The sequence below is a fragment of the Acanthisitta chloris genome, unplaced genomic scaffold (genome assembly GCF_000695815.1).
Source record: "Acanthisitta chloris isolate BGI_N310 unplaced genomic scaffold, ASM69581v1 scaffold6859, whole genome shotgun sequence".
NCBI lineage: Eukaryota > Metazoa > Chordata > Aves > Passeriformes > Acanthisittidae > Acanthisitta > Acanthisitta chloris.
The window spans coordinates 87,688-101,071 of record NW_008691999.1 but is presented as its reverse complement, the minus strand read 5'-3'; the positions used below and the strand labels follow the sequence as shown (position 1 = coordinate 101,071).

The 13,384-nt window shown below is 43.6% G+C and overlaps 1 protein-coding gene across 1 annotated transcript in view; it reads right to left on the bottom strand.

Annotated features, from left to right (window-relative positions):
• Positions 1-13,384, bottom strand: part of LOC103809632 (unconventional myosin-IXa-like) — a gene marked incomplete at its 3' end in the record, with an annotated part of 101,096 nt that overhangs the window by 30,791 nt on the left and 56,921 nt on the right. The window contains exon 8 of the mRNA XM_009082488.1: positions 1,937-2,053. Within this exon, the coding sequence (XP_009080736.1) occupies positions 1,937-2,053 (117 nt within the window). The remainder of the gene's footprint in view (positions 1-1,936; positions 2,054-13,384) is intronic.

Genomic DNA, 13,384 nt, shown 5'->3' with positions numbered 1-13,384 from the left:
CAGGAATTTGGGCAGTTCTGGCTTTTACCTGCTGAGATTGGAGGTTGGGAAGCAAAGTTTAATGGCCCATAAACACCTATGGTGCTGCCCTGCTCTTACAGACATGCTGACTAAGCATGCAAGAGTGTGCTAGTCTGACTTGGTGTTTAAATATTACAGAACAGATGATAAGTTTTCAAAGTCATTAATGAAAAAATAATTAACATTTGAGATGCATTTCCTTGTCAAAACAAATTCTTTCTTTCTGCTTCACTGAACACACAAACAGTGTGAGGTTTTCTTTTTTTTCCCTGACAGCCCTGATGAAACTTCTCATGACTTGGGGAAAAAAAAAAAGAACACAACACTTTTGGTGAAATATTAAGCAGAGGGAGAGGCAGACTGTGCAGACAGAAGACACATTGGATGTTATCACTTTAACCACCTTTCTTTGTCAGAAAAGCATATAACCAAATTTTATAGGCATGTATTTATTTCCAGGCTGTAATTATGCTCTGCAAACATTTCCACGGAATTAAATAAGGGAGTGACTATGCTGAATGACTCTGCAACTTTGCTCCTACGCCATAACCCAAACGTAATGTTAGTGCTTGGCACAACAATCCTCCTTTTGGCAGCTGTGGCTTTAGTTTGGATGCACAACCCCCCCAAAAAACCCACAGGCTGTTGGACCATGCCCAAAATTTCCAAGCCAAGGGGAGTTAGCAAGCTGTGAGCGCGTGTGTGCATGGACACATCTACACCCACGGATTATGGGGTCAGAGCAATGAGTGTGGATGAATACATGAGATGTTTGGGAGAGGACATCCTGGGTCACAGCATGCAGCCACTGCCATGGCAGGAAACCTCATGTCATCCCTTCCATCAGGTCTTTCGGAAGGTGGTACAGCACCATGCTGGCTTCACTCTTCCCATCAGGACCATTTCAGAGAATCATAGAATTTAAGGGTTGGAATGGACCTCACAGATCATCTAGTTCAAATCTCCTGCCCTGGGCAGGGACACTTCCTCACTACATCAGGTTGCTCCAGGCTCATCCAGCCTGGCCTTGAACACTGCCAGAGTTGGGGCAGCCACAGCCTCCCTGGGCAACCTGTGCCAGGGTCTCACCACCCTCACAGGGAAAAACATTTTCCTCACATCTAAACTAGACTTTCCCTCCTTCAATTTGAACCCATTACCCCTTGTCCTGTCACTGCAGTTCCTAACACAGAGTCCCTCTCCAGCTCTTTGTAGGCCCTTCAGATATTGAAAAGTTGCTCTGAGGTCTCCACGTAGTCTCCTCCAGGCTGAACAGCCCCAACTCCCTCAGCCTGGTTTCAATTCCTTCCCCACCCAACCTGTAGCTGTGCCTGGGATTGCCACAGCCCAGATGTAGGACCTTGCACTTCATTTGGTTAAACTCCATGAGGTTTGCATTGTTCCACCTTTCAAGCCTGTCAAGGTCCCTCTGGATGTCCCATCCCTTCCCTCCAGCTGTCCCTAAATTCACTACTCTGCCCATTATAGATGTGCCACCTCAGCACCTACAGACACACAGTTTGTTCACCATTTCTAATTATTTTCATGGAGCAACTTCATCACAGAACCTCTTGTGAGGAAGAATTCCCTTTTATCCCATTTATCCATGGTCCTCTAGTTTTACACACAAGGAGAAAACTTTTCTGGCATTGCTCCTGGAGGGGGTGGGGGAAGAGGCTTTTGTGGCTACAACAAAATGTTTTCCCTGGTTGCATTGAGTAGAGAATATTTGAGGAGCTTTGGCCTTCTCAGCTCAGTAAAAGTAACTTCAAATAATGACAAACTCAGTTATGAAGGGAGGAAAAATTAACATTCTGTTAACAACATGTTGATATGATCTTGGGTAAAGTTTTATGGCATAGTTATCTAGTTTAAAAACACAAAGGTGGAGCTAAAAGAGCTGGTGAGATGTTACCTTGGTGCTTTCCTCCATGTCCTTGGAGTTGAGGAGTGCGTGGTTGATTCTGAACACGATCCAGTCGAACAGGGCACTGTACAATGATTTGGCCATGGAGTTTCTCACAGTCACAGCCTGAAAGAGAAAAGGTGATTAGAAGTGATTCCTGCTCTGCACTAAAATGGCTTTTGCTTCTCAGGCTCCCACGTCCAACGTTCATATTTCTCCCTTGCCAAAACTTTTGTCTACTATTTTAATTCAGGGCACATATACCACCAGTCCTGATGTCACTAGGAGCTGGTTACAATCTGTGCCCCTGACTTTGGCTTGTTTCTTCTGGTGCATTCAAGGGGATGATACATGAGATCACATCATAAATCCTCTCCCTGCTGGCAAAAGGAAAGAAAATCAATATACTAATACCAATACTAATCACCTAAAAAGCTTATGGCACCAGCCATGACTGCTATACTTCAGTTCATTTTAGCCACTGTAGAAGAATAAAAAAAGGAAACAGAAGGTTCACACATAATTATTCCAATTAAACCCTGAACTGTAACAAATCAGTGGCTTGTCACGCGTTGCCTCTAAATCCTTCTCACCAACTCTCCCTTCAAGGAACATCATCTCAGTGGCCTCATTTCACTGACCCCAAGTGAAAGAATAAAGCTCATGTAGCATCATTTATCTCCTATCACCTAATTCCCACCTCTTTTTTCCTTGGTTTTTTGGAGATAGCATCATGTAGTGTGACCACAACCTGTTCTGCCAATGCTTTGCAAAGCAAATAACCTAGTACACGATCTCTCTTCTTCTTCCTCTCCACTTGGAACAGGAGAAGGGAGTAATATGGTCCATGCCAGGGAAGGTTTAGATTGGATATTAGGAAACATTTATTCACAGGAAGGGTGGTCAGGCATTGGAACAGCTGCCCAGGAAAGTGGTGGAGTCACCACCCCTGGAGGGATGTGAGAGCTGTGTAGATGTGGCACTTGAGAACAAGAGTTAGTGGTGGCCTCGGCAGTACTGGGGGAATGGATGGACTTGATGGTCTTAAGAGATCTTTTCCAGCCTGAGTGATTCTGTGATTGTATGACTGAGGGTGCTCACAGCCTCTGCCTGCCACTAACCACTGCTTGGCTGCAATAAAATGCTCTCAGATAAACAACACTGCAAGGCAATTAAACAACATCACAATAATTAACAAGGAACAACTCCCTCACCCCCCAAAAACCTTGTCATAACTGAAAACAAGTGCATGGTGAAAATATATGAGCAACAGGACTGAAAGGATTTTGCTGTAGCTCAGACCAGAACAGCACTTTGAAAGGCTGAGCATGAGCTCTTGAAATGTCTGAGTTCTCCAATAAGTGTTGGAAAGCATCTGGCAGTTCCAAGCACAAAGTGCTCTAGTTCCCACTAACTGCCTGTCTTTCCCTTTACTGATGAAAAGGTTTTGGGGAGGGTTTCTTGCTGGTTTTATTACAAGCAACTTCAGTTGTTTGGGTTTTTTTGCTGTTGTTGACATTTTCCCCAAACACGGAGCAAGACCTCAGTGCTTAAGAGAAGATTTCAAGCCCAATTTTCTATCCCCATGCTCCATCTACATTTCTTTGATTGGATGAAGCCAGAAGACAATCAGTACCACTATCCCACAAGAAAAACCAGTCTCTGGGGAAAGATGAAGGCCAAGCTCCAGAAATGTTTCTCACTACCCTAACGCTTTGTCCTGGTGTAAACCAGCCCAATTAATTGCTCCAATGTGCAATTAAAAACAAAACCCACTTCTATCTGAGGCCAACAAAGAACGTCATCATTTCCTCTATACTGTCACATATGAGTTTATATTGCCACACTTTCATTCTCCTTTTATTAGAGACTAAGAGGGATGTGCAGGACTTCACCCCTGAATTTTGCGCTTTTTTCCCTGCAATAAATGAGGATACCCTTAGCCTGCACCACCCCAGCACTGCCCAGTTTTCCTCAGGATGTGGAGGGTGGGCTATAAGCTATTGCTCTTCCTCCTGAGATGGGCTTGGCTATACGGCAAGCTGGAAGCCCATGGAAAGCTGCTTTCCTTGCAACCCAAAACTGTAATCAAGGGCCCAGATCTCAAATTCTTTAATAGAAACTTTTAGAAGTGATGTTTGCATTGTAAGAGCTGGTAGGAAACTCCTGGCAAAGCAGTGTATGGAGAATATAGGGTGGGTGGAGGACACCTACACATGGATCTCATTGGAAAATTTGTTGGCTCCTTATGAGCTGATTTCTTTTCTGTGTTGTATTGACAAATCCAGATAATCCTCAACTGGGAATTACGATTAGGAAGCCTGTGAGTAGTTCTTTTCCAGGTTTTCTCCATGGCACAGCATCCATGGCACCCAACGTCCATGGTATCCAACATACATTGTACCAAATGCCCATGGCACCCAAACCATCAGCAGCGCTCTAAAACAAGCTATTTTTAACTGGTTGAAGAGCAGAAAACAGCACTTTGCCTTCATGCAACATCCACTTATATATGAATCTATTTTAAATGACTCAAGGTTTAAGGAGGTGGGTTTTTGGGTTTTTTTTGTGATTATTTTTTTCATTTCAGTATAATATTTCTTCTTTAGAATGGAGCCTGGGTGACATTACACTATAGAAAAAGCCTCTCATTACCCTAAATCAATATCAAACTACCTAATCTGAGGATAATCAGTGAATATCATTGATTTTCACATTAAGGAACCGCAGCAGAGCATTTAAAACAAGATTTTGTCCTGTATTTTTTTTTTGAATTATTTATTCCTATATTATCCTATATATCTTAAATGAATTACATTCTCTGGCATATCTAGCATATATCACATATGGTTTGTCTTCAGGTCATCACCTACACCTTCTTGTTATCACATATGGTTTGTCTTCAGGTCATTACCTGCACCTTCTTGCTTCTTCTGCAAGTCCCATTATGTGACATTTAGGCAGATCTGGACCATGGTGACACTTGTCAGACCATGTTTATTTCACTCACAAAGCAAAATAAAAATAGCTGCTGCAATGCCAGAACAAATCTCTTGGGGATCAAAGTGAGCACAACATCTTGCACCCACACAAAGATATTGCTGATGTGAAAACAAGACAGATCAAACACATGAGTCAAGGAATAAGCTGAAGACAAGGTTTGAATCCATAGGTTTCTGCTTATCAGGCTAGAAAGGATCTCTGTATTATTTATTATGTGCTAAAATCATAGAATCAACCAGGTTGGAAAAGACCTCCAAGATCAGCAAGTCCAACCCTACCATGGTTACTAGACCATGGCACTAAGTGCCACATCCAGTCTCATCTTAAAAACCCCCAGGGATTGTGAATCCACCACACCTCTTTGGGCAGCACATTCCAATGCCTGAGCACTCTCTCCGTAAAAAATCTCTTCCTGATATCCAACCTAACCCTCCCCTGGTAGAGCTTGAGTCTGTGCCCTCTTGTCCTGCTGCTGGTTGCCTGGGAGAAGAGACCAACCCCCACCCGACTCCAACCTCCTGTCAGGGAGTTGCAGAGGGTGATAAGGTCTCCCCTGAGCCTCCTCTTCTCCAGGCTGAACACCCCCAGCTCCCTCAGCCTCTCCTCATGGCACTTGTGCTCGAGCCCCTTCTCCAGACCTGCTCCAGCACCTCAATATCCTTCCTGAGCTGAGGGGCCCAGAACTGCACTGGTCGGGTTGGCCAACTTTTGTTAGGATCCTCACCTAAAAGATATTTGGGGTTCTTCAGATTTAATTCCCAGATTAATTGTTCTGAAAGCTGTGACAATCAGCATTTAGGCTGCCTTAAAAACAGATAACCTTGTGGAAACATCTGCCAAAAGGAACAAGGGGAAGATGACTTAAGACTTAAACCCTCTCTTTGAAGTGTTTTGGAGCAAGGACACAGCTCCAGCAGCAACAGCCTGTGTTTTAGACATGGGAAGAGATATAATCTAAGAAACCCAAATTTGCTCAAATTAGAAGTCTCTGTAAAACACATTTGTATGTTTTCAGTAAATTATCTAAGATTACAAAGTCACTAAACATACACACAGAGCACATTTTCTGCCTGCTGCTGGCCCCGTGGCATCACTCCTGCACCCCAGCGCAGGGGCAGGATCCTTGCTCCTGCCACTGCACTCATCTGAGGTCTGAAACTCTGAGCTAAGGTTTTCTGCTGCTGCCATTATTCAAAATAGGAGGCACCACATGCTCCTCTCCAGAAAAGTGAGGCAGAAAAACCCAAAGACCATTTTTTTTCATAGAAAAAAAATGCCCTTTAAAGCACAAATATCGGAGATCACAACCTATTCTGGGTCACTACTGCAAAAAATGCAGCGAAGTGTGCCCAGAGCTGGGTTTAGACCTGAGTGCCTGAGCACAGACTCAGTTAATGAGAAGTGGACTTAACAAGCAGAACTGGAAAGTGACTTACAGCCCTAATGAGGATTAAACACCCATGGAGTTATTAACTGTGACAACCCTTGGCCCATTCCTTCAGCACTATGCGAATCTAGACAGCATCCACAAAGACCTGCTGAGTGACTCCATTGGTCAACATGACATTATTACACCTTTGACAACTTTCTGCCAATGTAATCACGTTAAATCCCAATTTTTCACTAGAGGACAACAGAGAATCACAGAATTTAAGGGTTGGAATGGACCTTACAGATCATCTAGTCCCAACCTCTGCCCTGGGCAGTGACGGACACCTCCTCACTAGGTCAGGTTGCTCAAGGCTCATCCAGCCTGGCCTTGAACACTGCCAGGGTTGGGGCAGCCACCACCTCCATGGGATGGAGGGCAAGGTCAGTGCACCCACTCCAGATTTTCTACAGACTATGAGTACTTGAAAAAGCAATGTTTAAATGCCACGTCTCAGGGATGATGCTGGAAAAATCACTGGATCTGGAAGGGAAGACTTGTTAGGAAGCAGCCTGACTTGCTCCCCTGTTGTTAGCCCAGAAGATAACTTGGTGCTTTGCAGTTAAGGCCACAAGACTTGTTGGTCATGGTCCCTTTTTTCTCCAATTTTCCAGCATTTTCCCTGGAGACTGTGTGTATCTCATGATGGACATTATTAGCACTACTTGTTCACACTGGACAAACCTGTTGCCAGTGCCAGCATTCCCTACAAACACAGAACTCCCACTCATCCCAAAAAATCTGATTTTACTAGCAATTCTCCTTGTAAACTTCCCCAAAAGAATTCACAACTGTCTCCAAAAATTCATTTGTTACAATAGGAATGATCTCGACACAGCCATAGGAACTACCTATGGATTCTCTCTCCTGGTGACCTTCCATAACACATCCATGAAGAAACACATGTGGGTGTTTCCTGCCCTTCAGGAGGAAAACAAGCAACACAAATTCTCCTTTCAGACCTCTATCAACAAACACTTACCAAATACAACTACAGTGACTCCAGGATGGTAAGAAAAGTTTCTTGCCAGGTGTGAAGTTTGCAAGATATGATGTCAAACCCAAAGACAGGAGGAATTCAGTTACTTAGGCAAAGTCAGGCACCACAAAATACTTCATGTTTTCTGCTTGTGTAGAGCAGAAATGGAGATTCCTCTTCTCTTCAGGAAATCAGATATGAACACAGGAAGAGAGGAAATATCCCCTTTTCCCTTAAGGCCTTTGATGGACTTCCTATAATTTCTATACAAGGATAAAAGGTGCTTCCAATGAAACACTCCAAAAAATAAAACAGCCCTAGAATTCTTCCTCTTCAGGAAATCCCTCCAAAAATCAAATCTGGACACGCATTTTTAGTGGCTCTATGGGAGCTTTATTTGCTTGCTTTACTCTTAATACATGGAATAATTTTTCAGTGTGCTCCCTGATGAATCCATTGGCATTTCTGCTCACAGGGATTTGGCACTAAATCCCAGGAACCTGTTGATGCCACAGAAACAATTTCATGTGCTTTTAGCAAACACAGGATTTGATTTTTATTATCATTTCATGTCAGGCTTAAAATCCTTATCGGCCATTCCCATTTTTCCCCCATTTATTCTCTAAAGTGAAATTTGGCTTCATAATTACATTTGTACTTACAGTAACACAAATGTCTCATTCCAAGATGACTCAGAGAAAAAACCAAACATATTTTAAGACCTCCTGAATTTTGCCCATGGTATTTACCTAACATTTCCCTCCTTCAGTCAATTCTTTGGGTTTAAGTGATACATTTAATTTTTAAATAGGGGCAAAAAAAAATCACAGGAAAAAACACCCCAAAATGATGCTGCATGTATGAGAAAACAATGAAATAAACCAGTTGTATTAGCCATGCTTAGCCAGTGTGAAGAGCAATATCACCACTAGGGATAGGATTTCTGTGAGATTAAAATAAGCAAAACCAAAAGGAACTTGAGCTCTCCTAATGCACTTGATTTAGATCTCACTGACCAGAAACAGAAGCCAAACCTCCATTCTCAGTAAGCCTTGGACCTGCAGTCAATTGAAACCAGCCTACGTAGGCATCCTGGTGATGATGATCTCTGCAGCAACTGTTAATTAAGTGATTAAATAAAGCAGAATCAAAACATACTTCTATTTCAATAGGACTTAGGGGTGCCAGATACTACCAAGAGTGTTGGTGTTGGAGGAGTAGCAACCACACGTATTAAAATACTATTAAAACCCAATTTTTAGCTCTGACACTTATTGCTCCACGAGGGCTGAAAAAAACCCTATGTAAGGAGGCTCCAGCTTGGGTTTGTAGTTGTAGGGACAGAAGAACTGCTGAGGGTGGTTTGTTGGGTCTGTCACTCCTGTTCTGAGATGAAGTAGTGTCTAAGAAAGGGAGAGACATGTTGGTGTCAGAGCTAAATTGGGGAAGGAGGAGGAAATGAGGAGGATGGCGATGAAGGATAGTAACACTGCAAACAAAACCTGCTGGTGCATCTACAGCTCCTTACTGAAGTTCAGAGAACATTTCTGGGTTTGAAAAAAATAGACAAAAACCCTCTAAGTTGATGGAATAAGGCAAGGACTAAATCCCTTTTTTTAGTCCAAATGCCTCTCATAGAACCCCAGAATGGTTTGGGTTGGAAGGGACCTTAAAGCTCAGCTCATCCCACCCCCTGCTATGGGCAAGGACACCTTCCACTAGCCCAGGTTGCTCCAGGCCCTCTCCAACCTGGCTTTGAACATTTCCAGGGATGGGGCAGCCACAGCTTCTCTGGGCAACCTAAGGAAGTGCCTCAGCACCCTCACAGGGAAGAATTTTTTCTGTATATCTAACCTAAATTTCCCTTGTGTCAATAGGAAGCCATTCCCATTTGTCCTATCCCTGCAGTTCCTGATGAATAGTCTTCTTCAGATACTGTTTTCTGTATATCTAACCTAAATTTCCCTTGTGTCAATAGGAAGCCATTCCCATTTGTCCTATCCCTGCAGTTCCTGATGAATAGTCTTCTTCAGATACTGGAAAGGTTGAGGTCTCCACTCCACACAACCTTTTCTTCTCCAGGCTGAACAGCCCCAGCTTTCTCACCATATGGGAGGTGCTCCAATCCTCTCATCAACTTCATGACCTCCTCTGGAATTGCTCCAACAGTTCAGTGTTCTTCTTATGCTGGGGACACCAGAACTGTGTGCAGTACACCAGGTGAGTCTCACAAGAGCAGAGTAGAGGGGGAAGTCACCTGCCCACACTCCTTTGTATGCAGCCCAGGACACCATTGGCTTTCTGGGCTGCAATCAACTTTTTTGTCAACCAAAACTTATGTCCCATCAGGTTCAGCCCATTGAGTGGGTCCCAAGTCAGCAGAGTGTGTGAATGCAGAATTGTGGTTTCCTGCTGTTCCGTTCGCTTTCTATTTCTGAGCGAACGCGTCGCGCGTCTGGTTTGCATTCACAGCCGTGTCCTGCGGCAGGGGAGAGATTAAACAGCTTTTGTGGTTCCCCTTTGGGTCACGGGACATGGGCTGAGACAAGCAGGCTTAGAGGTTTTTTTTAAACAGAGGCTTAACACCCAGAGGAAAGTACTCTTGCAGGATATCAGACTCTAGCTTAATCCCTGTCTTGGCATCCAGGAGTATTATATCATGCTCAGGCTGGAGAAGTATGATGTAATTTTCCACGCTCGTATTTTATCTTCACATCATATTAAAATCCTGTCGTTCTCCTGTGTGTTCTCCCTGAGAGAACTCACATTGCTAATGCACTGTGCTGACTTCAGCCTGCAAAAAGGTTTTGTAATGATTTTTACGTTCGATGAAGGAGGAGGAAAAACACCTTTTAAAGCATCATTGGAAGGAGTGAAAAAATACCATTTTCTCATTTTAGGTTACCAAAAAAAAAAAAAAAAGATGACAAGTTGCTTTAAAAATAGCATAAGCTTTCCTGCAAAGGCTCATTTGTCTGTTTGACTTGTATAAATGTACCTGCAAACTATATATTCTAACAAACAATAGCAAAACAGCAAAGCCCAAAGCTCCTGCCTTCCCAGCTGATTGCCACATCCTGGCAGGAACCTCCCACTATCACCCTGGAGCTGGGAGGCAGCAGGGTGTCCTGCCAATGGATTTTAGCCAAGAGATGCAAGTGTCAATGATGTTTTCCAGAACTTATGGGTGGATTTTCCAATGAGAAAAAATAGCCTGGAATGTCATTACTATACAATGCCGCATCGTGCCCCAATGTAATGCCGAGACACGAAGGCATTGCAGGATTTTGTCACTAAATTGGTTAGAAAATTCTCAGATTCAAAGAGGTTTTTTTGGTGTTTGTTTCCAACTTTGCGTATCAAACATCTTTTTTTAATACTTCTGGTGCTCTCCCCACCCTAGTTTCCCAGCACCTTCCATGACCATCTGCCTTGGATAGATTCACCAGTACCTTTACAATCACCTTCCTTGAGCAAAGGTCCATCTCCAACCTGACAGTCTGTACTACTCAGAAGTATTTTAGAGGACTTCCCAAACCAAACCATGCCAACGTCTTTCCCAAAAAATCCCAACCACAACAGGACAAGTCAAATCAACAGGTTTATCCAGTGAGACCTTCCTGCATCAATATATTATCAGGTTGACAAGGAAGTTCTTCAGAGCTACTAGCTTACCTGCTACTCCAAAAAATAATAAACCACTAATCATGGTGGTAAAACAGGCTCGGAGAGCTGGGAGAAGTATTACTTCAGCCTGGAGAAGGAAAGGCTCTAGGAAGACATTAGAGCCCCTTCCAGTGCCTAAAGGGGCTTCAGGAGAGTTGGAGAGGAACTATGGACAAGGGCCTGGAGTGACAGGACAAATGGGAATGGCTTCCCACTGACAAAGGAACAGTTATATGGGATACTGGGAAGGCATTCTTGGCTGTGAAGGTGCTGAGACACTGGCACAGGGTTTCCAGAGCATCTGTGGCTGCCTCATCCCTGGAAGTGTTCCAGGCTAGGCTGGTTGAGAGTTGAAGCAACCTGGTCTAGTGGGAGGCATCACTGCCTATGGCAGGGGGATTGGAATTTGATGATCTTGAAGGTCCCTTCCAACCCAAACCATCCTGTGATTCTATGACCCTTACACTACCTCACATACATTCCTCACTGAAACAACTCATGTTGTTCCTGTGCTAACAGGATTCCCAAGGAATAACACAGGAAGTGTCAGTGTGCTCCTGCATTCTCCTTACTCATCCTCCTGTCACTAGATGGATCTAAACCTGGAAAACAAAGTGGAAAAGCTCAAACAAGAACATCATTTGTGGGAATGTTGAAGATCCATGAGCTGCATCTCAGCTGGTGGCAGGCAGGTTTGCAAGAGGACAGACAAGAGACCATTCCCATCCCAGACTAAAGCCTGCCTGCTATTTTTGAAAAGGTTTTCAATCTCTGTCTATAATATTGCCAGATTGTAGCTGACTGTCTGTAATCTGCTGTGGTCATGCTTTTCAGTAACAGACCCAAGCTACAGTCAAATGTAGGAAAACCCAACAAAAATCTTGTTAGTGATTTTCTCAGTCTCAACTGTGGAGTCATGCGGTTACAAGCATCATCTTCCTAAAGAGATTTCAGTCAAAGCCTTTGGATTTGGACAGTGTGGTTAGAAAATGTCATCTGTAACAAATCAAAACAGAAAAGAAAGGAAAAAACCCACTCTCTTCCTGAAATGAAACTCTTCCACAAAACCAGGCTACGATTCTTGCTTCTCCCCACGGGAGAGAGGATGACGGAAGAGACACATGGATCAGCCTAACTCAGGTAGATTCATCATGAGGCTGCTGGAGCTGCAGAAGAGCTGAGCCACCAGACAGCCAAATTTCAATGTCCACTGACAACAAAAGTGTTTTCCTCCACTTATGTTCACTCAGAGCCTGTTCTGTTGGCAGCATGAGCTGAGCTCCTGCTCGGTCCACGTTTCCAGAGTGAAACCTTCACATAACCCAATTAATAGGTTACTTAGTGGCATTTGAAGTAGCTGTGTGGCCTGACATCAGGAGGAACCTGGAGCCTACATGTAAGGAAATTTGCTCCAGGGCACAACGTACCAGTGTCCTCACCATGAAGTCCAACGCATCGCCAAAGATAGCACTGGAGCTTTTATGAGCCAAATCCTGCCTTGCTATTGGCCCTTCCCAAGCACAGAGTACTACTGTAGAAAAACATGTTCTGCCAACATATCACCATCAGCATTCCAGGCTATTTTTGCTAGGTTTTTTTTTGGCAAGCTTCCTCAAAGAGAAATTCTTTCTCATCACAACCTCAGTTGTTACTGCTATAGAGGCAAAGTGTGTGCAGCAGACCCTGTCCAGCCATGGAGCTTCTACACCTCCTCCACCATCAATCATTGACAAACAGCCTTAAGCTGAGATAAAAAACAACCCAACCTAAATTTATTCAGATTGGGATTATCCACAAAAATCACATATTCCAAGCAACAGTGCCCAAATGACATCCTGTGTGGGAAGAGTTGACTTACTAACCCAGCAATGGTTTGTTTTCATTCCTAGAAATTTTTTCACAGGATTTTTGTATAACTTTAAGTAACTAAAAGGACTCTGTGAAATTAAAGTGTCTTTTCAGGCACCAGATGTAATTAAAAGAATCCTTGAAAGAGAGGGAATGGATTTGATGACAGAAAGAGCAGCTGGAGTGGGGAGGTTGGTTACAGGCAGAGCAGTCCATGGAAAGTCAGCATTTCCCTTCCTAAAGTCCTGATTTTGGTTTGGACTTTGTTCAGGAATCTTGAAACCCCAATGTCTTCTTTGTTTTTTCCAGACATTAGTGTCACATAAATAGCAAGAACACAGCTAATACACAGGATTTTCCATGCTGGCCCAGAGCAGAAGAATGACTGTAACAGCTTCTGCACATGAGGATGTGGCTGCCTCATCCCTGGAAATGTTCCAGGCCAGGTTGGATGGAGCAACCTGGTCCAGTGGAATGTGTTCTTGCCCATAACTGAGGGTAGAACAAGGTGATCTTTAACGTCCCACCCAAA